At 53.2% G+C, this 26,592-nt stretch overlaps 1 protein-coding gene across 12 annotated transcripts in view; it reads left to right on the top strand.

Moving 5' to 3' along the window:
* The window catches only part of BCOR (BCL6 corepressor), an 82,367-nt gene that overhangs the window by 24,677 nt on the left and 31,098 nt on the right, over positions 1–26,592 (top strand). For 6 of the 12 annotated variants that reach the window (XM_071750974.1, XM_071751020.1, XM_071750993.1 and 3 more), the window contains exons 2-6: positions 18,678–18,807; positions 20,289–20,367; positions 21,249–24,077; positions 24,774–24,827; positions 25,273–25,456. In XM_071750974.1, the coding sequence (XP_071607075.1) occupies positions 18,722–18,807; positions 20,289–20,367; positions 21,249–24,077; positions 24,774–24,827; positions 25,273–25,456 (3,232 nt within the window). In that variant the 5' untranslated portion in view covers positions 18,678–18,721. Of the gene's footprint in view, positions 1–15,573; positions 15,694–18,677; positions 18,808–20,288; positions 20,368–21,248; positions 24,078–24,773; positions 24,828–25,272; positions 25,457–26,592 lie in introns of those variants that run through there. The other 6 variants (XM_071751038.1, XM_071751029.1, XM_071751010.1 and 3 more) reach the window with 2 other exon arrangements.

The raw sequence follows: 26,592 nt of genomic DNA, 5'->3' as shown, positions 1-26,592 counted from the left end.
GATGCCTGTTTGGGGCGGCGGAGGGAGGGGGTAAAAAGCTGGTGGTCGCAGTGTCGGTTTCAGTGCGCCTGTGTGTGTGTGTGTGTGTGTGTGTGTGTGTGTGTGTGTGTTTTGTGGTGCTCCCGTCGTCTCGCACTTTGCGAAGGGAAGGCGCCGGGGCAGCGGTGGTGCGGGGCTCCCGGGGGACCGGGCGAACGAGGAGCGGCGCTGCCGACCCGCCGAGCTGGAGATGGCTGCCGCAGCCGGGCGGGCCGGCCTTCGAGCTCCCCGCCGAGCGCAATGGAAAGTCCGGGGGTGGCGGGCAGGTGAGCGGCGGGGAGAGCCCCGTGCGGGCTACCTTCCCTTCGCGGGGAGAGCCCAGGGCTCCGCTCCCCACCTTCCCTCCGCCCCGGCGGGGCGGGCGCCGCCGCGCACGTGGGGCAGGGCGGCCTGGGGCTTTCCCGTGCGCGTATTTGTGCTGGCCTGAGGTCCGGCGTGACACGGAAGTTTAGTCAGCCCTAAAATGTAGTTTGGAGTTGAGAACGAGCCGGAGGGAGGCTCGGGGATTGCCATCAAAGGCCCATCCGGAGGGGGACGGCCAGGCGGGGAGGCAGCGGAGGCTGCTTTGTGAAGCTGGGGCCAAGTGGGGCGACTCTGCGCAGCATATGAGGCATGCATTCATGTTCGCGGAGCGAGTCCGGGGGCGAGGGCTGCGGAGCGTTCACGTTTCTCTGTCTCGATGTGTGTGTGTTGGTTGTTAGATTGTTTTGTGTTTTTTTTTGTGTGTGTGTGTTTTTTTTTTTTTTTTAAATATTTTCCCCTTTTCCTCTCTCGCTCGTTTCCGCGATGTCTATCGGGTCCCGGGTTTGGTGATCGCGGAGAAGGCGAGGGGAGGGCGATGAGCACCTCCCCCTCTTTCCCGACAAATAATAATAATAATAAATTAAAAAAAAAAAAGCCTCGACCCTAGTGAGCCGTATGAAACTGACGGAGTGTGGGGACTGGCTTTAATGGTATCGCCTCGGAGCTCCTCGCAGCATTAATTCCCACTAATGAATCTTTTCCAGAAACTCCGTTCATTGCTTTCATCTGCTCTTTGCAGCCTGCAGCTTTTGTATTCGTGTTTGTATTAAAAGAGGGGGGGGAGGGTGCGGGGGCGGGAGGGAGCCCAGCCCGCACCACGTAGCCCCGTAGTAAAGCCCGGATTTTCCAAAGGTTTCTATTAACTTTTTTTTTTTTTTTTTTTTTTTACCCCGCCCCCTCCCTGTGGTCCTACCGCGGGGGGCGGCCGGGGAGAGCCGTACGCCGTCAGGGCCGCTTGGGAACAAAGCTGAAAGCTACAGAGGCGGGTGATGGCGGGGGTCTCGGCCCTGGGGCTGCGCCTGCACCCCCCACCGGTGGCTCCGCTGCGCCCGGGTCTCCGCCGCCCGCGCTGCCCCCTCCCTGCCCGCTCTTTGTGCGCAGCGCTGCCCGCCGAGCCCGGCCGTACCGCTTCCTCCTGCTGCCGCTCTCGCCCACTTTCGTCCCCGAGACGCTGGTACTTGCCTGTCTGGAGCCCGGTGCCGTCGCGCTTGCGACACACCAGTCCATTTCCTTTCGGTTCTGCTGTCGGAGCCTCTGGGTGGTTGTGGGGTTTTTTTGTTTTTGTTTTTTTCCCTTCTCTCTTTTTTTTTTCCCTTCCCCAGAGGTAGCCAGCGCAGCGCTCACCCTAATTGCTTTTAGGAGGATTAGGAGCAAATTCCTCTCCCTCCTCCTCCTCCCCCCCCCCCACCCCCCCCCCCGCTTTGCCTTCCCCCCCGCGGTTGCCTTCGCGCGCCGGGGTTGCAGTTTATCCCTGGTGCAGTTCTTTGAATTGCTGTCACAAATAGGTGACTCAGAGTTAATTAGGAAGTATGCACCGGATCAATGGGCTGCACAGCTCATTAGTTATTCCCCAGCCTTTTGCAGCGTTGGACCTCCGGCTCTTCGCCCCGTATACCTCTTTAATACTCAACCCGGAGGGCCAGCAGGGACCAGGGAGCACTTCGGGTGAAGGGGGCTGGGTGCGAAGGGGCGTGATGAATATGGACATTGAAGTTTCCAGGTTGGGAGGTTGCGTGTGGAAGAGCGCCGGATCCCCTCTTGCATCCTCTCCCTGAACTCGTCCCTTCCTGCCTCGGCTCTCTAACCTGTCTCTCCGCACGGGCGTGGAGGGCTTTCGCCCACCCCGAGGTCGGAGGGACGAGCTCGGAATGTTACCAAAACCAAACAGGCTCAAAAAAAAAAAAAAAGTGTGTGTTTATTGGAGCGTACGCTGAGAGAGCAGACAAAATCTCATTTGTCAGGCATGAAGGTGGGCTGTGTGGAAGGCTATAAATATACCGGGGAGGATTGTATTGCGGTCACTTTTCTGTTCTTCGCCATTTCTAAGGTGAGTGGCGGAGGCTGAGAGACCGGGCAGGGGCTTCTCCTGGTATTGTTTGTCCGCCTGTGATAGATCGGTCTAGACAGCCGCTCAGGCTCCCTGCGAGCTCAGGAACCGGAGCCTGAAAGGGAGAGTGGGGGAGTCGGAGAGGAAAAGGTCACCGCGATATTTTTTTCCTTTTTTTTTTTTTTTTTTTTTTTTTTTTTTTTGTGGCGATGGTTGTTAACCCTTAAAGCCGAGAGGGGATCGCTGCGGCCGGCTGCTCCGGCCTGGAAGAATGCGAGAGCGGCATCGGTGGCAGGGATGCTACTAGAGTGTGGAGGGGGGGAACGGGCAGCGTTCCTCAGGCCCCGGCGCTGCCCTGTCCATCTAATGGCTTTTTAAGAGCTGTTTTCCACAACAGGAAAAGAGTTCACGAGGCGAGCGCCAGATTATATCGTTCCCAGGAGTTTCCTCTTTCTGGAAACTCCGGGGAGCTTTTGGAGCCGGGGTCTGGCGGCCGCGGGGCCGGGGAATCCACCGCAGCCCCTCCGGCTTGGGGCCAGTGGAGCCCCGGGGATGGCCGGGCCGGAGAGCCCCGCCGGTGGAGCATCCCCAGAGGCTCCCCGGCCTCGCCGTGCGCTCCCCTCCCCTTCCACCGCGGGTTGCAGTGGAAGCCCCGCGGTGCAGGTTGCTGTCCCCGCGGGGGGAGCGGGTTTCCGCGGCCGCCTTCGGGTCTTGTCAACTTCTCCTCCGGCACCTTTCGTCCCACGGGGCCGCGTGTTTGTTGGTGGCGCCAGGCAGCCCTCAGCTCTCTTATATGTACCTAAAAGCCAGGCGTACCTGCCTGGGGGTGTTTGGAAGTCCACGGGGGGCATGCACACCTCGTGGAGCGCGAGGGCAGGCGGAGAGTGAGGTCTGTGGCTGGGCGGGGTTGGGTCACGGGGGTTATTTGCAGCTCCTGCCTTCCTGTGTGCTTCCTTTTGTACTGAGACGTCCTCGGTGGATGAGATGCGATCGTGGCGTGCAAGCCTGGGCGGTACAGATTAAAAGCAGTTAAGGCTTTAGAGCGATAGATAAAAGCTGGTTTTGTTGGATTCGCCTGCAGCGCAGACCATTCCCATTCCTCTTTGTCTGAGCCCTGGTTCCGGGCGCTACAGCCTTATTGGAAATGCTCCCGAGCAGTCCGCAGCCGGGGCAGCAGGCAGCTCAGCGCTTATTTACACGTCACATCTAAATACATCTCTAATTAGATAGAAGCAACGCCGGAAATGGCAGATTTGTTGCATATCTAATAGAGACCAGTGCAAACAGACTCAGCGGGGTTTCCCTCTCTTCTCCCCCATCCTCCCCCCATTAAAAAAAAAAAAAAAAAAAAAAAAAAAAGGCAAGACCAAGCTAGTAATCTGAGACTGAACAGAAATGAGTTCTCCCATTTGAGTGCATTATGAACCACATTGGCCAATGTCTCTATTCTAATATTTAAAGCAATACTTAAGATGTGTGAACTGAATGCCCAAATATGGCCTGGGTCTTGAAACAATACTGGTGCCTTGGCTTTATTCCTGTGCTGGTGGACAATCCAGGCTCCGTGTCACGCAGTGTATCTGCCTTTACCAGGACGTGCTGCAGCTTTTCAGGCAGTTTGAATTTGTCATCCTTCTTCCCCCACCCTGTGATGATTTACTTTTTAAAAGGCTGATAAGCTAAGGTCCCCTAACAAGGATGCTCTAGGGGTTGGTTCCCTTAAAGTCCATGCAAGCAGACTTTGTGGATCTGTGCAGCTGTGAGACCACACAAAGTTGTTGACATGCTTTCGGGTCTCTGTTTCTGCAGAAAATAGACCCAGGCCACCACAGCCTAAAATAATGAGCACTGTGCATACCAAAGTAGTTTCAGCAGTCTGTGGCTGCCGTTTAAAAGGTCTCTCAGCATTGACAGGTTAGTGGACCCCACAAAGATGAGGCCTGCTCCAGCTGAGGTCATAGCTCTAGCAGCCACATTGTCCTGGGGGTAAATGTGGCTCAGAGTAAATTTGTGCTTTGCACAGGAGAGAAAGAGGCTCTGATTTCTGCACTTCTTGACAAAGGTGTGGGCTCTTGCAGTGTAGTTGGGTTGCACAGGTGATATGCGATACACTGTCTTTCCCCTGAACACCGCAATAGATCACGTTTTAGTGCAGGTTTAGAAGGAGCAGCATGTAGCTGAGTTTAATATTTCCTCCTTAGGCTGGTGTCACTTTAGAAATAATTGATGGCCAGAGCGGGCCTGCTCCCCTCTTTCTTGGTTTTCCAATAACCTGAGCTGCGGAATCGAGCTTGCTGGGTGGGGAGAGCCAGGCTCACCCCATTTAGCTGTGACGAGCAGCTCTTCTGGTTCTGTGTGTGTGCGTGCAGGAGCAGCGCGGAGGCCTCGGCTGCAGGCAGGGGGAGTTCCCGTGGCCCTGAGCAGCTCCTGTAATCCTTCTGTCCTTTCAGCGAACGGGCTGGCAGCGGTCACTGCTCCAGAGCGACCTTTCCCTCTGACCCGACCTGCTTGGGTCCCGAGGCTTTGGTGGGCAGGGGAGTCTCTCCCATGGGAGTGCTCCTTTTGTGGGGGTTTCTCCAGAGAGGGTGGGCAGTGATCATTTGAATGGCTGAGCAGATGAGGTAGGGATGGAAAAGAGGAGGCCAAGAACTTGTTGCAAATGGGAATTTAGGAAAGTTCTGCTGCTTTCCAGCAGGGAATTCATTTTTCCTTGTTTGCTGGACAGCAGTTCTTGGCCAAGCAGAAAATTTTTTCCCCTCTTTTCCACTGCTGGAAAAGTTAGCGAGTGAGAGTGTGCTTCAGTACCTGCCTGCCTGTTTTCCTAAACTGTTGTCTGGATTATTTGGGACTTTTCCTTCACACACGGGCGCTCCTTGCACCCCAAACCTACTTTGTGAGCTAATAGAATCGGTGCCATGTGATTAGACATGCAAGGAAGTCCGCTTGGAGAAGATCCTGACAGCATGAAATATAATTTGTGATCTGACAGACAGTTTCCAGTATAATCTCATTATGCACCACAGACTCCCGGTGTTATTTTGTAGAAGGCGGACAATGATCAATTTACATTGACCTGGGGCTGGTCGAGCTTTTAGATGGTAATTGCCATATTGATTTGCATGCAAAAAGAAGACCTGCTAAAATTAAAGACCGGAAGCTAAATTAAACTAAATTTATTGTCTAGGTGCAAACTAAAAGACTTGTTAAGGTCTAGGCTAGACTTGGAAAGCTATGAAATTCAGGGAAAAATGATTCTCATCCTGATCACTCCAGAAAATGAATCTACATGATGGGCACCGGGGCTGCAAAAGACCCCATTGTGAGGGGAGGCACACAAGCTGGGATGTTCCGTGTAAGCCCTGACTCTCTAAACAATCGGAGAATAAAATATCTTCTCTGTCCAATGAAAATCTCGGCCTGAATGTTGGGATTGTCGTGCTAAGGAAAACAAAGCTTTATTTGGATAAGACAATTAAAGTGGAAAGCGCAGAATCCACCAGCCACACTGGGAATGGCTCGTATAAAGAGCTGAGTGTGTTCAATAGAGCGCTGAGGGTAGGGGGGGGCTTGGGGCTGTGCTCTGTGGCCAAGCCTGCACTAGGAAAGCCTGGCATTGTGCTTCTTCTCTGCCTGCTCCTTGGCCAGGAGGGGTGAGACCGCTCCCAGACAAACGTGCTTTCCTTTCCACATCTCCCGTTGGTCTTGAAGCAATATTCCACGGTCAGGAGCTGGACCAGCTCTGTGGCAGAGTTGTTCCTCATGCACCTCCAGACGGCCTGCGGTGGGTTGCAGTGTGCCAACACTGCCAGCCTTCCGGGTCTTTCTGAGAGTGTGTTTCACTTTTCTTTTATTATTTTTGTATTACAAAATACATGAGCCTGCATCCTCAGTTAAAGAAGTCAGATCTCCTCTTCCATGGGAGTATCCAAGTAACTGGTGCCTGCCACAGTTGATAACAGAGAGCGGTATGCCCATACTTGCATAGGAAGGCAGCAGACTCCACACTGAGGGCAGCTCAGACTGTCCCTCTGCTTGTGTTGATTAGGTGCCATGGGGGTGCTTGTCCCTCAGCTCCCACTTTTTCCACACTCCCCAGGAAACGGGTGGTATTGCAGTGGGGGGGTGTCTCCTGGATGAGGAGGGAGAGCATTGAGGGGCTCATTCTGCTGCAGCCAGAGTATGGCATTTGTGCATGGTGGTGGCAGGTAGGGACAGAAGTGAAATCAAAGCTGGAGGAGTGTATTGTCAGGTCTCCTTGAAATTCACCTGCAACTTGCTAATGGCATGAGAAGGGGTGGGCTGAGCTTCTCTTCTAAGTGTAAATTCCCTCCCTGAGCCAGCTTTCTCCATGTGAAAGCTCCTGGCTATGGAGAGATCCTACAGAGATCCCTGATCCCCAGGCAATCCCCTTTGCTCCCACGCCCTGGCGTGCTGGGTTGTGTTCTAAGCCTCACCAGCTTGCCCCCAGCAGTAAGAAGCTGAGCTGGGTGTTGGGGGAAGCCCTTCCCACAGTCTGCAGTCCCCCAGCTCAATTTTCTCTGGCCTGGTCATGCTCTCTGCATGTTGTTTTCCTTTCCCCCTGTTTCAGTAGTCAAGCACAAAGTGGATTAGCAAAGCCCCGTGCGGAATTAAGCAGCCCAGTGCTAAGTTATGCCGAGCTCCACCAGGAGGACTGGCCTGCCTTCTCCCTGCAGACCTCCCGTGCTGTGCTGTGCGGTGTTGTGCAGTGCTGTGCCGTGTCAGTTCAGCACAGAGCCAGTGAGAAGAGGTGGCTGCTTCCCAGGATCTTCAGGCAGTGGTGGGTGAGGAGCTTTGGCTCCTTCTAAAGTTGCGAGCAGCAGGGGAAGCCGGAACAATATTTGCAAGCAGGAAGTGATCTCCTTTGGTAAACGTTTTAATGGAAGTGTAACCTGGCATTGCACAAAAACCCAACCCAGGGCGGCTGCTGCCAGCTGGGAGGATGCAGGGCTCAGAAGATGCGTGGGAGGCTGTGCTGTGCTGTGCCGAGCCGTGCCAGGGGCACCCACAGTGGAGCCGTGCGTGCAGAGCTGGGGGCGGCTGTGGTGCGGCCTGCCCTGAGTTGGCAGCTGAAGGTTGTCTTATTTTAGCTACAGAAATATCTCTCTCGATCCGTTACTGTGAGATCTGGTTTGCAATAAACTGTATTGGCTCTCCTCTTTATACAAATTGCTGGTATGAAAGAAAACCCAGCCTATATGCATGGAGGCAGGCATGAGCTAGTGAGATCAGGTTTCCTACTGAGCTCCCGGAGGAGAAGTCAGCATTTGATTGAAGCTACACTTGGTTCTTGGTTCCCAGGGGACAGCAGCCCTGAAACACGAGAGCCCTCCCTCCTTTTTTTCCCCCTTTCTCTCTCTTCTTCCTCTAAAAGCCTTTGTGCTGAAAGAGCCTCAGTAGGCACGAATTGCTGGTCTCTCACAAGAGTGTGTTGCAGCCTTTGCTGACATTGTTTTGTTAGCTGTGGTTTTTACCAGGCCAGCAGATTTCCAGCTACGTATAGGCAATGAATAGTCGATCATACTGACCTGCAAGTACCTGCTGGCATCATTTGTCGGTGAATCCGATTTGGAAGTCGATTAGAGATGTATCATGTTGGTGTGAAGCACCTTTACCTGCCTGAGGAGCACTGCCCTTTGGTAGGAGTCAGGCCAAGATGGAGATGTGATTCCAATAAAATAATCTATTTTCCCCTGCTGGTGCCGGCTCCAAAACTGCACATAAGCACCTAGAAAGTGGGCTTCCAGCTCTCCCTGGATTCTTCAAGAGTCTGTGTGCTACACAGTTTCAGACAAAGTTGCTGTGTCCTGGTTTTCCCACAGAGGTGCACAATTTGGGTAATGCTAGAAGACAAACTGGGCTAGGAGAGGTTTCCTCGAGTTGATTTGTTCTCTTGCTTCTGTTCAGTACGTTCCACCTCTCTTCTAACTTTGCAGCTGATACCGAAATAAGTAAGGGCAGGGAAAGGAGGTACGAGGGGATTTACACTAAAATTCCAGCTGTGCCCAACAAAAGGCCCACTGACAGCGCACAGCATATACCTTCGCTGCCAGGTGGTTGAATTGCGGGCAAAGTTGGAATTGCGTCTTAGTTTATTGCGCTTTTTCTTTATTTTTCCTTACGAGGGAAAGGGCTGAAGGTAGAGACGCGTCTTAGCCGGCCGGCTGCTCGGTGGGGCCGGGGCCAGGGCCGCGGCCGGGTCATCTCTCGGGGCAAGGCCGGCGGGGGCAGGCAGCGCGGCGGAGGGGCCCCGTACGGGAGGCTTGTCACGATAACGGGTCGGGCTCTGTTGCAGCCGCCGGCCTGGTGCTATGCGGAGCGGCAGAGCAGGGGGTGCGGGGAGCCCAGTCTTCCCGGGGAGCGGCTGCTCGGGGACGCGCCGCGCCGCGGGGGCGAGCCCGTCGTGTGCCGCGGGGCGCTGCGCAGCTGCTGGGCGGCTTTCCCCGCTGCTGCGGGGTTCCCCCTCGCCCTTCCCAAAAGCTAAACCGAGAGCGGAGCTCGGTTTCTGATGAGGCTTTTCGGCGGGCGGGACTGTGGGCTGGAAATCCCTCCTTGCTCCGGGGAAGAGCCCCCCAGCGCTCGGGACCCCGCCAGCATCGGGCTGGCGGAGCAACCCCCCCGCCCCCAGCGCTGCAGAAGCCCCGCGGAGCTGCGAGGCTCCGCCTGACCAACCGCCGGGAACAAGCACGTTTCTGGCCCCGGGGCGGGGGAGGTGGGTAGAGGGTGTTCCTTGTTTCGAGTAAACCAGCTGCAGTAGTTGATGGTAAAGCAATGAAGGCAGACACAATGCTGCTGTTGTTGGTTTGATCTCTAGCTGGGGATTGTTAGTCTGGATTTAACTCTGTGGCGAGGCGGGGGAAGGCGAAGGCTGTTTACAGCCAGTGCAAATAATGTGACAGCTGTTGGAGCGCGAAGAGCCCGCGCCTCGCCGTCACTCGCACACAAAAGCTCTGGCTGCGGCCGAAGCAGCCCCCGGGGCCGCTCCGCCGCTCCCGGAGGCACCGCCCGCCGCTCTGGGGCCCGACGGGGCAGTCCGGGGCTCGGCGGACATCCCGGGCGGCAGCAGGGCGCCCGGCCTGGCTCCCCTGCCGCGGCGGCGTCGCTTAAGCAAACGCCCTGAGGCGGGGAGAAGCCGCCCCCCCTCCTCCCCCCTCTCCCTCCCCTCTTCCCTCCTCCTTCGCTTGATTTACAAGTGCAGGGAGGCTGCGGGAGGAGCGGCCGACTCCGCGGCCGACCCCGACCGGCTTCTGCGCTGGGAAATCCCTCTCGTTGGCGGGTTTGCGGGTGAGGCGTTTCGGCAGCCCCGCGGGAGGAGGGGGCTGTTCGGCTCCCCGCCGTTGCCGACCTCGGGCAGGGCAGGGCAGAGTGCGCTGGGGTGGCTGGCAGTGCGTGTATGCCTCCCGAGCACGTGTTGGTCAAGTTGTTCTCTCTTGAGATGACTGTGTTATGCAGCCCCTGATAACCTGGACGTGCAGGGACCCCTGGAGTAGTTCCGCGGTGGAAAGCTCCTCCTGCACAGATAGCCCGAGCTTCTATTTTCTCCTCAAAGCCTCTGAATCTAAGCCCTTCGGTTTGCCTTTTAAGCGTAGGATATAAAACGCTGCCTGTTTTGAAGTTTGCTCCGGTACCCAAAGTGAGCTGGCCCTTTCAGATGAGATTCTGGAAAGTCGAAGGAACTTGGAGAACTGGGTTCTGGCCTATATTTGTACCTGACATAGTTTTGCTATCTACAAGAATTGCTATGTTTTATATAAGTGGCCTCCACATACTATTGTCTTTTTGACAAAACTGCTCAGGGATGGAAAGCAGGTAGGAAAGGGAGATGCTTATTTCCTCTTCCACCCTCCTCTTTCGCAGTTTTAGTTGACGGGTTGCCTTTCTCTATTTCTTTTCAGTCAATTTTTTTCTTTCTTTTTTTTCTTCTACCTTTTGGCCTCGACTGTTCCCTTGATCGTTTATGTATTACGTTATGTTATTAGTGGCAAAAGTGTGCCAGTAGTCGTTCAACAATTTTAGCATCAATTCCTATAAACTGGTGTTTTATATGACATGTGCCATTTTTCTGCAAGAATACTGCTTGCGAAACTAGTTTTGCCTTGGAGCAAAGGCGGAAAGATAAACAAGCTTGCATAGCCAAAACACTGGCAATCTCTGCCTCCTTCCAAATATTTTAAAGTCACGGAGTAATATTTTCAGGATTATGCTGTTTCGTCTGTGGAGAGAATGTCGCTGGCGTTAAAAAAAAAAAAAAAAAAAAAGCTAATGCAAATTAGAGAAAAATAATTTTCTTTCAGAGATATGCAATGTATTAGTCACTTGTTATCATGCTTAGAGGCAGACCTCATTTGCGCGTCTGCCAACTCGTTCACATCTGCTCAGAGCTGTTCAGGGCATTTTAACCTTGGCGGTGTCGTGTCGTAGTCCCACGGATCAAGAACGAGTAATTAAAGCTCTAAGCAGCAGCAAAAAATTCATAGCCGCCCATCTGCATCGCAGTTGATTCGCTGCTTTGTTTCGGTGCGGAGTGCCGGGATGGGAAGGGAGGGCCGGCAGCAGCCTCCGCGAGGCCCTCCGCTCCGGCGAGGCATCGTAGCCACCGGCAACTTTATTTCCGTTTTCTTCCTCTCTCTTCTCTCCCCTCCCCCCTCTCCCTCCCCTTCCTTACCCCCTTATTTTTTCACGGAAAACCCCAACGTTGTTGTTGTGTTTCCTTTTTTTCCTCGGTGTTTTCTGCACGCCGAGAAGGGCGCGACGCTGGTTGTGCCCGTCCTGGACGTGCATTTCTTCGAAAGGTCTAGAGAAGGTGATTTGAGGGTGGGACACGGAGTTGTGAAGACGTTTGCCGAGGTGCTTGCAATGCTGTTTTCGTAACAGGTCTCTGCCAGCGCTTTCCAGAAGCGCTCGGGAAAGCGTTTCCCATCAAGGAGAAACCTTAGACACCGTAAACCCGACATAAAGTTCGGGGCGAGGCTAATTTTTTGCATTGTTTACCAGAAACCGAGCTGTTTGTTTGTTGTTAGGAAGAGAAGGAAAACAAAAAATTTTTTTTAAAGAGGAGGGAAAAGCCCCAACTTCTTAAGTACTTTTTCGTCTATGGGGCCACCGAACGTCCCCGGGCATCGCGGGCCGACCCTCATCGGCTGTGCAGACAAAGCCCTGCGGGTAGCGGGAGGCTCGCAGGCCGGCCGCGCTAGGTAAAACGAGAGAGAGGAACCTAAGTTTAATATTTCGCTGTTGTTCGCCGGCCATTTGCTGCATGAGGAGCAGAGCCGCCGTCCCCTGGGGGCCTGCCGCGGGTGGGAGGGGAGAGGAGGGGGCTTGAGGGTGAGCGGAGGGAGCTGCTCCCCATCCATCAGCCCCTCGAAGCTGTTGCTGCGTAAATGAGGGAACCACAGGGCCTGTCAGGCGCAATTATGCAAAATGAAGTCGTCCGTGATCAATATCTCCGAACGTCCCCGACGGATGCGTGGGGGGGCTGCCCCCGCCCTGCGTGCCGTGGCGGCTTCGCGCCGGGGAGCGGTGTGCCGGGGTGGCCGGAGGGAAATGAAGGGCGTACGTCCCATTAATCACTCCACCCTCCGGGGGGTGCGGCGGGGGTGGGGGAAGGAAACGGGGACTGTGCTCCGGAATTTCTGCAAGGATAACGTTGCGGAAGTGAGCACAGCCTTTCCCCCAACTCGCTCTCGCAGGACCCCTGGGACTGTTTTATACAATATGGGGGGTGTCTCCCCCCCCGGCCCCATAAGTTTCCTGAGCTACCAGAGGGGGGGAGGGAGGCACGGTGGGGCACGGCAGATCCCGGTGAATGGCAAGCCTGTGTCGCTTAGCTCGCCCAGCCTCCCGCGGCCGAACAATGGGGGACGGGCAGGGGGAAGGGGCTGCCTTGGTGGTATTTTTCTTCCGCCCCCTACCCCCTTTTTTTTTTTCTTTTTTCCCTCCCCTGTTTTCTTTCTACCCCGCTCCTGAAAAGGAAAAGCCATACGGAATAAAGGCAACAATGACTGTTTCCCGGGATGCTAAGTGAGCGGCGGGTTAATGGGGTAGGGGCGCAAAGGCCTACGCTCTCTCCTCCCCGCGCCGGGAATTGCGGCCTTAAATTACCTGAAATGCATATTTCTGCCCAGCCCGCGGTGCGTGGGTGTGCGTACTGGTGTGTGTGTGTGTGTGTGTGTCCCTCTCCCGCTGCTCCTCCTTCGCAGCCCGGGCTCGGCTGCTGCCTGTTGTCTCTGGCAGCAGCAGCGGAAACCTCGCTCCCGTGTGTGTGTGTGCGAGTGTCTGTGTGTGGGTGAGTGTGTGTGTGTGTCTATAAAATGGCGCGGACGGCCTGGGTAGGGAGATACTGCGGCGGGTGGGCGAGAGAGGGAGACCGGGCTCCTGCTGCGGGGCTCCGTCTGCATCGGGGCCCGGGGGTTTCTGCGGCAGAGCCGAGTTGCGGCTCCCTTCTTCACCTCATCCTCCGAAGCCTTGTTGCCGGCGGGGCCGGAGCGGCGGCGGGCTGATCCGCCGTGCTGCTTGCTCGGCCCGGCCTGCAGGGGAGGAACCCCCCGGCACCCCCGGAGAGAGATAATCTGTCCGTCCGCCGCCGAGGCGTGCGCTGAGGAACGGAGGCATCGTCCGCGTCGCGGCGGGGTGGGGGGGCGCCGTAACCGGCCTTGCGGGGCTACCGCTGCGGCGGATGGGGTCTGTATTTCCCGCGAATCCCCGGGAAATCCTTCATGCAGGGATGCCTCAAAGTTGGGTACCAGCCGCCTTGCCTTGCCTCACCTCGTCTCGCCTCGTCCCGGTGTGTGTGTGTGTGTGTGTGGCCATGAGCATTTCCAGTCCCTCTATCGCAAGTTAAAGGGGGGGGGGGGGAGGGGGGAGGAGGGAGTCACAGCGAGAGCCCCCGCTGCGCAGATGTCCCATCACCTTCAGGTGTGGGCATCGCCGTCTGCCGCGACAGCCCGGGCCCCTTAGGCTGCCCCATGAAGGCGTGTCTCTAGGGGTCTGGGGCTTCCCCCGGGGCTCCTCGGGCAGGCATTGCCGTGTGAGCTCCCGGGCAAACCGGCCAGGGTTATTTGAAAGATCGCCAGCCATTTTAACTTTCCCTTATTGGCCTCCTCTCCCGCCCCCCTCCCCAGTTCCAAGGCTTATCATTAATTGAAAACTTTCCCTCCTCCCCCCCCTCCTCTTTTTTTTTTTTTTTTTTTGGCTGCCGACGGCTCTAAGAGCAATGCCATGATTCGCCTCGCAGCATATGGGAAAGGGGGAAAGCGCCGCTGCTGCTACTGCGCAGCGAGTGTGTCTGTGCAGGGTCCAAGGCGTGACAGACGGCGCGGGGGGGACGCGGGGGCCGGGGCTGCCTCTCTCTTTCCCGGGCCGCCTGTGCCGGGGGCTGGGGGGCGCCCCCACCGCAGCCCCGCTGCCGGTGGAATGGGGGGGTGGAGGGTGTTTCGCGGAGAGTGGGGGTTGGTATTCTCCGCCGGGCCGGAGCCAGGCGAAATGCGGCAGCCAGCGCGGGACGGCGGTGCCCGGCTGCGGGGAGGATGCCCCTCCTCCAGCGCTGGTGCTGGCTCGGCGGCACCGGCTGCCCTCGGACGCTCCGCCGCGCCGTATTTACATGGCATAAAGTCCCGATCGCCATCCGACACATGGTGGTGTGGGAGACGCTGGCGGGGGGGGCGGTAGGGGGAAGATAACACACCGGGAGACGACGGGGGTGGCTGCGGCAGGAGCCTTAAAATAGACGCCGACCCCCTTTGCGCAGCCTGCACGCTGCCTAAACGGAGATGCACTACTGTCGTGCATGACTCAATATGTATTTTAAATCGGTTTAGCGATCTCGCTGGCGCATTGTGCTTAGCTTTATGGTTAAATGAAATGCCACACGTCCCGGGTAAAGGTCAAACTTCTTCTCTAATCCGCGGATCCGTGCGGCGGCTACTTAGTCTTGCAGCTTCCTCCTCTGGTTTACAAAACTTGTCACTAGTGGTGATGCCGTATGGAGATTGCAAAAAATAACCCACAGAATTTTTTTATTTTTTTTTTTTCAAAAAGCGCAACCACTCCTGTTCTTTAAACACTTGTCTAATATTAGATTGGTGGCTGCTGCCAGCTTTATAAGGCATATATTAAACGTTGCAGCAAAAGTCTCCTTTCCAGCGGTGGCACAGGTCGTTGGTTTTTTTAATAACTCGTAAATATGTAAGTCGGAGGTACAAGATAAACGAGGTACCTTAACACATTCATAAGGCAGCTGCCCGTATTTAAGCTTATAAAGGCTGTCCTTTAAATCAAACTCCAGATGAACGGGTTGAGGGCTAATCGAAGTAGATAGCTACGAGTCCCCGCTTGCTTTTCACTCCTCTCGTAGGGATTTTCACAGATCTAGAAATGATTCTTTCAGTGGCCTGTAACCAACAGTGTTGGGTGGGGATAGACGGATGGATGTATGTTGGGGGCGGGTGGTTCTGTGTCAGAGCCGGGTAATTTATTGCATTATTATTAATTTCCGAAAGGCCGGGTTGTTTGCCCAAGCGCGCCTGCTGCTCCGTCGGTGCCACCGGCGCTCGCACACTTTTTGTTTCTCCTCTTCATTTTACCCTGCGTAGCCCTCCCCGCCGGCTGCCGCTCGCTGCTGCTGGCTCTTGTGGCTTGTGCAGTGGAAACTGGCGGGCTGCCAGGCGGAGCTCGGAGGTGGAAGAGTAAAGGCGCCAAAAGGGAACTCGTGCGCCGCTGCAATTCTCCTCCCGCCTCGCTTCCTGACTCTCTGCAGCCGCCGGCCCCGCCGGGTTTCCTTAATCCACACCCCCATACCCCACCCCCGCCTAGACTTTCACCCCGCACATTCGCCGCCGGGCACCGCGTGGCCTGGAGGGGATTGGGGGGATGCGAAAGGAGATTGCCCCGGCCCAGGAGGCGCTGCCCCCTCTTCCTCTTACCCCGGGAGGCACCGAGAAGCCGCGTCTTCCTCCTTCTCTCTCGCCTCCCCCTCGCCCCCCCCCCCTCCCCCGTCCTCCCCGCGGGCATCGGGTTTTTCTCGTTTCCACGCCAGGAGCGTGTTAACAAAACTTTGCTGCTGCTGGCGTCAATGGCTGCCAAAAGTCTGTTGACGTTGCGAGGGAGACCCAAACGTTTCCCTTTTTAATCAGCTGCCCGAACGGCGCGGTGTCTGTGTCTCTCAGTCTGCCCCTGCGGCACGGGGCTGGGGGGCGCGGGTAGCGCCGGGCAGTGAGTGTTCCCGGCACTGCACGGCTCGGCTCGGCTCGGCACGCCGGGGCCCCGCTCGGCAGCACGCCGGGAGGCAGGTTAGTGCTTGCAGGCGTTTTTCACAACTGGTTTCACACGGCGGCATCGCTGCGGAACCGCGTGTGCGTTGCGCGTCTCGCTCTTCTCCCCCTCTGCCCCCCCTTCCCTTCCTCCCTTTCTCCCTCCCTTCTCCGTGCATCACCGTCTATATTTAGCCGCAAATGGCTTTATCGGGCAGACACCTCCCGGAGGAAATGCCGTGCGCTCTCCGGCGGCCGAGCACTGCTCCGCGCCCTGCCGCGTAGCTCAGCGGGGGCAGTCGGGGGGTAGGGGGGTGGGGGGAGGCTCTGCGGCTCCCTGGGGATGGTTGATGAAGGATGGGGTAGAGGTGGCGCGGTGGCCCAGCGGGTGACAAGCGGAGAGGAGGGAGGGAGAAACGTGTCCTCGGTTTCCTCCGTGCGCTGGGGCGCGCAGCCCGCCGTTGGGGTTGCATAACGGGGCCGGCTGCACCCGCCCCCGCGGAAGCTGGCTATAAATAGGAGTAGTGTCCCCCACACCCCCGGCTACCCACACCCCGTCCCCGCAGCGCCCAGGGCTTTGGGAGCTGCCGTTGTAGTCCCCTGCGAGCGGACGAGCGGCCGCCTGTGGAGAGAGAGAGAGAGGGGAGAAGGAAAAGAAGGGCCATGCGAAGAGTTAAAAGTCTGCTGCTTGTTGCAATGAAATTATGGCTGGCAGTGGCGCCGCTGCTCGTTCAGCAGACCTCCACTTTTAAACAGTTCACAAGAAGTTCATCAGGGCGGCGATTATAACTGCACACAACGCGCGCACCCGGGGCAGCGAGCGCCAAGGGGCGGCTTTTGGGGAAGGGGCTGGCAGCTGGCAGCCGTCGGGGCGCGGGCTCTGACCTGCACCGGGTGGGCCTTAAAACATCTCACCGCTCCCTCCCCCCCGTGCCCTGGTGGGCTTTGCTCTGCTCCGGCGGTGGCAGCGGGATGTGGGGGCCTCCAGATCACGCGCTGTAGCTCAGGAAGCTGTGTCACCGTCCCCTGTAACTTCAGCGTATTGGTGTCTGCACATGTTGGGATAACTTCGGCACCGCGCCTTATCTTAGTGATACATTTCTAGCGAGGAAACCAGGCCGGCATAGGTGGAGCCTCGGAGGAGCTGCGTGGGTTAGCCTCTTGTGCCCCCAAAGGAAAGCGGGGAGTCAGGCCGCTTGCTGCCGAGGCCTGTCACCTCTGAGCCGCTCTCTGTCCCTCACGGATGAGGCAGTACACGGGGTGGCTACTAACCTTATGTAAACCCCTAAATCATTCTCTCCATGCTTCTGCTGCTGTCTCTATTGAAAACATTACGAGCAGCGCATCTGGAAAACAGTAAATCTGTCCAGAAAACGTCTTTCCAGTGAAATAACTCCTTTTGAATGATAGCACGGTATCTCCGCTGATTTTTGTTTCCTCGCAGCTATTTTTGCGGACTTCATTAGGGAAAGCTAACTGTTCTGGAGAGAGGAGGGTCAATGTGCCATTTCATTAATATACATTTGTTCCAGACGTGGAGTTTTGCACAAAAGGCCTCTCTGAGGGGAGAAAAAAAGTGTTGGGGAACAAGGCTTTCCTGCCGTTTCAGCTCTTAAACCCCTCTGAACGTGTGTGAAGTATTGTGTTAAAGGCCCAATCTGGGCTTCTTCCCCATTAAACGCCAAAGCGATAATTTGCATATTTTGTAACCTGACAAAGGAAATGAGTTTGCTGGGGAAGCATGGATGCTTTGGGAGACGTTAGGCATAAACTCCCAGTGGTCAATCGCCCGTTACTGGCTTGTGTGTGTGTGTGTGTGTGTGTAAAAGCAGTATCATGCCTCCCACTTAAAGGCTTCTATTTTTGTGAGAGAGGAAGAGCTGAGGGATATCCTGTGCATTAAAGGCTCCCCCTACTTATTAACCCAGCATTTAGCAGCAGGATGCAGGCTGAAGCTCAGTCAAAAGAAACGACTCAACCTCCGAAGAGCAATTAAAATCTTGCACTGGAATAAATCATGCGCCGCGATAATCCTGTTAATAAAACGCAGCTTGTCCTGACACTTCACTCATGCAGCAAACTAGAATTTAATGCGGACGGAGGTGGTGTTGGGCAAGGTAGAGGGGAGGAAAAGCCTTTTTCCCTCTCTGCCACTGGATGTGAAAATGTGGTTACCTTTCACCTGCCTCTCTGGCTGCACACAGCGCTGGTTCTCTTGGACTGCTAATACTTCTCTGGCGAGCCCGCTAATGATTTCTTTCCCTGGAGTGAGCAGGCATCATTGAATTACTGAAAGCGCTCGCAGCAGCAGCAGCAGCAACAGCAGCAGCAGCTCCAATGCAGAAGCCACCAGGGCTTGGTGCTTAATCAAATCAAGGGGTGGGGAGCTCGCCAACCCACTTACTATTTTTAACCCCTTTCTCCAAGTTAGTCATGTGCAGACGCTAAAGGGGAGGTTTTTATTTAGATCCCTTCTGTAGCAGTGTTGCTTCAGTTTTAAGTCTTCGCTTGAAAGCTTTATCAGCAATCAGCGTAGCTAATACACACAGTATGTGGCTAGTCTTGCAATGCACTCCTGCTTCTGTGCTTTTGTGAGTGCCTGTGAGTAGTTTTACATTTTGCCCCAGCCCACGGGGTCTCCCTTCTTGGTTCAGCCTATGTATGGTGGAGGGCTTGGGACTGCTGTATACTTGGCCAGCTGAGTCATTTCTTGTTCCAGTGAAAAGCAGTGGAGAAACTTTTAATTGTCGATATCCTGGAATGATTCTTAATTTTCTGGATGTGCGCTGGGGAAGAGATCCATCTCCTCTGACCTATAAATGCCCTCAATTTGCTCCTTTATTGCAGGGTATCTCCCTTAACGGTTAACGTAGGCAGCTCACTCCCCGCACCAATCCTGCATTCATTATTAATTACCCGGAGGGAGGCTGGCTGCTCCGCTGTGATGTTTGCACTTCCTCCTAGACAAATCTGCTCAACTTTTTTTTTTTTTTTTCCCCTCTTTATTTTATTTTTATAAATAGAATATAAAACCGTGAAGAAAAGTGTTGATTTTTAAGAAGACGTCATGCTTTCTGCAACTCCCCTGTATGGCAACGTTCATAGCTGGATGAGCAATGAAAGGGTCCGCATGTGTGGAATTAATGAAGACAGGTAAATATTTAAGCTTCTGGCAAGTTAAACCACACTGTAATTCTACAGGGTGAGGTCTCAGAGTTCACTCGCTTCCTTAATGCCGGAGTAGGTAGCTTCTGCCTTGCATCAAGATCAGCTTGGAGGGGGGCAGAGTTGGGGGGGAGAAACAAGATGTGCCAGTAGAGCAGCTGCTGATATAGTATTATACAGGCAACGTGGGTCAATGAAACAGGGACACCCTTTAAGGAGATTTTTCCCCAAAGCAGCCTTTAAATGCGCTTTTACGATTAATTTATTATTTCGTATTTGTGAAGGGGAATTAAACCAAGCAGTGCACACGTTATCGTGGTAACTGTATGGTGGTGGTGTTCCCTGCCTTCAGACCAACAGGTTGTCTTGTGAAATAGGAGCAGAGACCTTTGTATCTCTCACAAGTGAATTTCTTTTCTTCCCCACTTTTTTTCCTGCTGGATATAATATGTTCAACAAGTAAAATTGGTAATTTTCAATGGGGTGAAGCAGGCACTGGCTGGTGTCCTTCCCTCAAACCCCAGCTTTTTGAAAAGTGGAATGGCACTGATCAGAAGCTGCAGGTACTCCTCTGAGCGTACCATTGTAGTGTGTTTTTAGTGTTTTGCTGTCTTTTCTTTGAGCCAGCGTTCTCACTGTTGTGTGAAAAGCCTCTGAAGAGCTGAGGAAAGTTTTTGGTCTTTGCAGGAAAAAAAACTGTTCGCAAACAGAAACTGGAGGAAAATGGTCAAATACTTCACCCTGCCTTCACAACTTCTCTCTATCAGCTTTCCTCTCAGTTACGTGGGTGTATTATTTTTACATGTTACTTGCAGGAAAGGTGCATCTTTTAAAATTATTAAACAAACACATTAGAATAGCATTTCTGGTTTAAGCTGATGATGGGCCTTTAAGCACTTTGATTGAAAGGATTTCTTTTGGGTAGTGCTGAAACTTTCCTTCTGCGGGATGTCAATGATTTCTGTCCCTGGGATTTTAAATTTGGCACTAAGGTATATTATTTATCGGTACTTTCTGTGATAACAAGTCCCAAGTGCTGCAACACTGGTATGGCACAGATGTGCAGCTTCCTCTTTAGCATGGAACAGCTGACGTTCATATGATATTAGTGTGTGTGTTTTAATTTTCTCCTTGGCAGCTTTTATGGAAGGTACAAGCTATGCTTAAAATGGGTTATTCTCTCATTGGAAAAAGAAAAGGGCAAGGGGCAAAAGAGAAGACCTTGAGTAAAATCACTTGCAGTGTAAGAGGCTGCTCTGAGGTGTATTTTTGCTGTCAAAACCCTTTATGCTTGTTTTCAAGTGGTCCTTGCTTTCTAAAGTAGTTGATGTGCATCAGTACACAGGAAGATAAATATGGTATCATATGGAACTTCTCTAGGGGAATCAAAATATGGAGGTGATACAGTCTTGTACTGATCTCAGATGCTCAGGATGTTTTCAGCTAGTAAGCTTCTTGTTTCTTAATAGGAAAATTCCCGTTAACGATGGCGATGCACCGAAAAGCAGACTGGAGTTGAGGGAAGAAAATCACCTGAATCACGGTGTGGTAAGAAGTTTATAGCTTCATTCTGCAGCTGAATCCATGCCTGTCCTCCCCACCCTGTTTCCCACTCCTGGGTGATACTACGTGATCCATTTCTGTTGCACCTCTAGCCAGGCTTGGTGACATATGAGTTGTTTCTGTGAAACAGTGAAATGGGGCTTCATTTATCTTGTTAATCTCTTGATGCTGACTTTGTGGTGCTGTGTTGTCATAGGACATAATCTTCTTAATTTTGCTCTGTTATCAATAATGTCATGCAGCATACCCGCATGTCTAACTAGTATAGTTCGTGTAAGTGTTAAGTACACCAATGTTTCAGCAAAGTTGGTAGTTTTGTACGTCTTTGAGTGTACATGAGGAGCAGCGAATGGGGAAGAAATTGGACTGGACTTTCCTTTGTGCTGCATCCCCAGACACCTTACCCTGTGAATCATGTGGCAGTGGTGAACTCCGGAGCAGAGCTGCAGCAGAGGAAGAGGTCCTGGAGGAGGAGACGCTCTCCATCCTTCCCTTCCTGCTCTCCACACTACCAGCCCACATCCTCTTGCTCTGGCAGGGCTGGGGCTGACAAGCTGTTTACTGCGAGGGAGCGATGCCACTGAGCATTGTCTTTGGACCACTTCTGGCTGCTTGGGCTATGGGTCCTCACACCTTTGCTTCTAGCCGATGAATTTTGGTGCGGAGAGATGTGTATTGGTGTTTGTGGTGATACATACTGCCCCGTAGGTTCCTATTCTCCCGTTCTCCTGTTCGATCGGCCACTGTATGTTGTCACGACAAACAAGGCGTTTGCATTGGTGTTGTTTTCTCCTCCGAATGTCTGTAGCTTGATCGGTAGTCATTGTAGCAAAATGTGAAAGTAACATACTTCTTGTTCTGTAAAGGTGGATGCGGCTACAGCACATCGCATTGACAGTCTCGCAGCTCTGAGTATGGACAGGTCTGGACTCATGCGAGAAGGACTCAGAGTCCCCAGTAGTATTGTCTATTCCAGCTTGTGTGGGCTGGGCTCGGAAAAATCACGGGATGCTACGAGTTCGATAGCCGGGCTTGGATTTACTCCTGAAAGAAATCCAGAGATACAGTTTAAGTCTAATCCCCCTGAAGTGGTAGAGAACGCAGCTGTCTCTGGAAAAGCCCCGAATGGCTTCAGTGCTATTTACAAGACGCCACCTGGAATACAAAAAAACTCTGTCCCAACGGGAGAGACGCTGGGTTTGGACCGAGCTGCGGGTGACAAGCAGAGTCCCCTCGGTGTCAATGGTGCTAGTTACCTAAGGCTCCCCTGGGTAAGCCCCTATATGGAGGGTGCGACACCCACCATATACCCTTTCCTTGACTCACCAAATAAGTATTCATTGAACATGTACAAGGCCTTGCTACCTCAGCAGTCCACCTACAGCTTACCACAGCACCTGGCTTACTCACCTATATGTACGAACGGTGAACGTTTTTTATACCTTCCTCCCTCCCACTACGTTGCCCCCCACATCCCTTCGTCGCTGGCATCGCCCATGAGGCTCTCAACTGCTTCAGCTTCACCGACGATCCCACCGTTGGTGCACTGTCCAGATAAGAGCTTGTCGTGGAAGATGGGTGTCAGCCCTGGCAACCCTGTCGATGCACATGCCTACCCCCACATCCAGAGCAGTAAGCAGCCCCGGGTCCCTGCTGCCAAGCCAGCCCCCACCAACATGCCAGCGGATCCCGCGCTCCTGCTGCCCCATTCTCCCCGGCCGTCCCCTCGTCTCCCCCTCCCCGCCCAGGTAGGGGACGCTTATGCCGATTTCCACAAACACTTCACCAGGATCACCACTTCTCCCTCCTCTGCCGTTACCCTCCCAAAGCCCTACGTGAACGTCGGTGGTGAATTTCCACCCGCCCGCCTTGCCAATGGGAAGCTTCCCAAAGGCAGCGATGCGGGGGAGGCACCCCTGCCGGCCGCCCCCCACACTCGGAAAAGCGGTCACGATCGGAAAGATGGCAGGTCACCCCCGCTCCTTGAAAAGCAGACCCCGACCAAAGATGCCACCGACAAACCCCTGGACTTGTCGGCAAAAGTCGTCGATGTGGAAACCGCCAGCAAGTCAGATCACGGTAAGAAAATGACACCGACGGTGCTGGTGCACAGTAGGGCAGGAGGGGGGACGCACTTGCCCAGCAGTGACATCGTTCAAAAAGAAACCATTTCTCCTGGGAACGGCTGCCCCATCTACAGGCCTGAAATTATCAGCACGGCGCCCTCTTCATGGATCGTTCCTGGTCCCAGCCCTGGTGAGGAGAGCGGGAAGAGCGTCCAGCTGAAAAACAAGGCGCTGGACTGGGTGATCCCGCAGCAGCGGAGCTCCTCCTGCCCCAGGATGGGCGGCACTGAGGCAGTCGTCAGCAGCGTTTCGGGGACGATGTCAGCAGGGGGGCGGCCGGCGTCAGCATCACCAGCTCCCAATGCCAACGTGGATTGCGCCAAGACAGCCAGGAGTTCTGCAGAGAGCACTGCCTCGGTCATACAGCATGTCGGGCAGCCCGTTGGTACCCCTGTGAAACACAGCAATAAGGTGGCCAAATCCTGCAGCCAGGAAGCCAACTTCAAAGCAGCTGAGACTGCCCTGGCCTCCAGCCCCATTTTCCTGCCACCCAACGAGGCGTTCCGCTCTCCACCTCTGCCCTACCCCAGAAGTTACCTCCCATACCCGGTGCCAGAGGGAATAGCCATCAGCCCGCTCTCCATCCATGGGAAAGGACACGTGTATCCTCACCCTGTGTTGCTGCCCAGCGGCAGCCTCTACCCTGGCCACTTGGCTCCCAAACCTGGACTCCCCTACAGCCTGCCAGCGGGGCGGGGGGAGTTCATGGCGTACCAGGACACACTAGGGATGGGGATGATGCACCCCGTGCTGCTGCAGCATTCGGCTTTGGAGATCACTAAGGAGGAGAAAGCAGAAAGGAGGTCGCGGTCTCATGAGAGGGTCCGCTACGAGGACCCGGGTCTGCGAGGCCGGTTGCCAGAGCTCATGGAGAGCAGTGGGAAGATGCATTTCGAAGTACCCGGAGACAAGAGTGTGAAATTGCATCAGGGCTCTGGCCACAGTAAAAACTCTGCCAAAAGCGACAAACACGTCTTCCCGGATCTTCTGCGAGATGAACAAGAGGCTAAAAGCGAAGCAAATGTAACGAAAGCCAGCTTTGCTACAGAAAGCAGTAATCAGGCTAATGACCCCACAAAGCACAAGGTAGAGCAGGCGTTGCAGCACAGAGATTTTATTGTAATGAGAGAGGAGTTTGGAAGAAATAACGATCTTCATGAAACCTATAATTTCAAGCAAGCCCAGAGTTCATCAGTTTTCGGCTTAAGGAAAGAAGATTTATCTGTGAGCCAGGCTAAAGAGAGAGTGACAGTCCAGCCTTCGCCCGCTTTTTTGGAAAGTGCTCACGAGAGCGATGCTCCGCCTCTGGCTTTTGGCAAGGTGCAGGAGGATGCGAAGCCGTTCTGCATGGGGACCATGCCGTCGAGCATCGATGCCAACCAGACGTATACCAAAGACGGAGCCGACGAAGCAGATTCTGCCGATGGCAAAATACTGAAACCCAAGCCGTCTAAGTTGGCCAAGAGGATCGCAAACTCTGCCGGTTACGTAGGTGATCGATTCAAGTGTGTGACGACCGAACTGTACGCAGACTCCAGCCAGCTCAGCCGGGAGCAGCGGGCGTTGCAGGTGAGTCCGCGCGGTCCAACGACCGCCGCGCTTTTTGTCGATATTTCTCTGTTGCAAGTTGCAGTCGAGTATTAAAAGTTGAGAGAAGCGATGCAGGTGGGGAAATCTGAACTTTTTTTCGTTAGGGCGTACTCGCCAGAAACGGTTTTAAGTAGCATAGTAAGTTTGTTAACGAGAGCGAGGCGATACAAAGAATAGTATGTATAGCTTTTACGTATGTACGCGCTAGTAAGCTTTAAAGGGCTTTTGCTAAGATCTGATGTAAAATGTTAATGTACGTATGAAATGTTTGTGCAGTTACGGAGGGGAGTTGGACAGGCATGCATGTTACCTTGGCGCTGGTGGTGGCTGTAATTTCTCAGCTGGCCTGTAGTGCCAGCTAGCAAAGCGTACCCAGAAGTTGTGATTAGTATGCCAAACGTGCCGTTTGATGGAGAGGAGTCGCAGCCATGTATTAGCGGGTCTCAGGCAACGTTTGCGCCAAGCGAACGCGTAGGGAAGAGTAGGAGCGGTATTGAGGTCGATGCTGAGGGATGACAGATATTGTATAGGAATATCCTTAAGGTATTTTACTTTTAATGAAGGGATGAGTTAAGCCAAATTGTTTTGCATTGTTAAGAAAAGAATTGGTTTATGCTTATAAAAATGGATGAAATTATCTAAATGATCCATTGAGTGCCCATTTTAATTACATAGATGGAAGGATTACAAGAGGACAGTATTTTATGTCTACCTGCTGCTTACTGTGAGGTCAGTTCTTCAAATTTTTATTACTAGACTCTTACATAAACCTTTGAGTTAAATTTCATTTCCAAATACACAGAGGGAAGTTTGTGGGCCATAGTCGTCTTTATTCATTGTATGGTTTTGTGTTGTTGTTGTTTTTTTTCCTTTTCTTTTTGTTTTTGTCTCTTTTTACCTCCAAAACGGAATGTTTTTTTTTATATACAGTATACATTTATATATCTTATGTATATATATATATAATTATATATGAAAGAATTGTGTGGCTATTTGCATATAGATGCTTGAACACTGTTTCACAAGTCAGGTGTGTTAAACTCCTACCATAGCTATCTATCTGAAGCCTTGGTTTTGAGCTGATTTTTCTTTGGAAATGCTTTCATATAAGGTAAGGTAAATGAAGTAGCTTTTATCGCAAGACTTTTTTTTTTCATATCAATTCTCTTTCTAGCGTGCAATGATGCGCTTCTCAGAGTTGGAGATGAAAGAGAGAGAAGGCCAAACAGCTACCAAAGACTCAGAGGTCTGCAGATTGAGCCAGGCAGACTGGGAGAACTTGAAAGGAAACAGTGAAAAGAAGCCAAAGTCTGTCGCTCTGGAAGATGCCATTGCTGACCAAAATGACAATGACAGATGTAAGCAAATTTGGATGGCTTTCTGAAGTGTGTATGTGTCTCTGTGCTGTGGCAGCTTGCAGCAAAGCTGCACAGGCAGTGGAATCTTCATGTTCACGTGGTGCTGCTGGTTGAAGTTCCTGACCACTGCCTCTGCAGATATGGACCTGCCACAGCTGGTGCTCTCGGTGCTTGTTTGGAGTCTGCAAGTTGCAGTTGTACTTGCTTTTCAGCAGACAGTTAACTGGCACCAGAGTTACTGTCTGGAGGAGATGGTGTGTTTAATTGATGAGGTAGCACATGAACCAGTGAAAGTGAAGATTTAAGGTTATGTTTTAAATGCAGAACAATGGTGGGGGAAGAGTGAGAGCCAACAAGGAGTTCAGTTTCCTGAAGGTGCCCTAGCAATGGGAAATGCCAATGTTGCAGCTAGGATGGAGGGGTGAAAGGTGGTGGAGAGTGAGTAAGGATGTGATCTGCCAGGCTGACTTACCTGTAAAAGCTGTCTGTAAAACTAAGCCATGGGAGGCTAGTTTGCCTGGATGACTTCTTGCTGCAGTGGCTGGGGGGAATATGTGTGCCCAGCTGATGCAGGTCCTTGAGGGCAGATGGGTGACTGCAGAATTCCTCAAGGAGCTATCTCCTGCCTCTAGGCTGTGATAAGATGTTGCAGAACTGCTGAAAATGTATGCTAGCACCCCTGCTCTAAAAGCTAGGTAAACTATAAATAAATAAATCTCTATATACATATTTTTAAATTTGAGCTCTTAGTAAGCATCTGGTTTCCATCAGTTTCCCAAATTCTTTTACCTATATGGTTAAAAAATGGATCGGTTCCTCCTGTTGCTACTTCAACAACTCAGAAAAAAAACCCCTGCTGAATCTATTGCAAAACAAGAGGAAACACCCTGCAGACTGCACCATGCATGTGTGTGCGTGCGTGTGCACTGTGTAACTTGATTAAGTGTGCTCTTCTTTAGGTGGAGATTCATGATGAGTAGGGCTAGTAGAAAATTTCATTCAGGCAATTTAATAACTTTGAATTATTGTTTTGGTCTTTGGTTAATGCTTTTGGCAGAGAGCATGCTGGTCAATCGTACTTGCCTGGTTACTCACCTAAATCAAGTTACTGTGGTGTTGCTGTCACTGAAATAACA

Source organism: Heliangelus exortis, chromosome 1 (genome assembly GCF_036169615.1).
Source record: "Heliangelus exortis chromosome 1, bHelExo1.hap1, whole genome shotgun sequence".
Taxonomy (NCBI): domain Eukaryota; kingdom Metazoa; phylum Chordata; class Aves; order Apodiformes; family Trochilidae; genus Heliangelus; species Heliangelus exortis.
The sequence above is the reverse complement of the archived record's forward strand: the minus strand, read 5'-3'. Positions and strand labels throughout refer to the sequence as shown.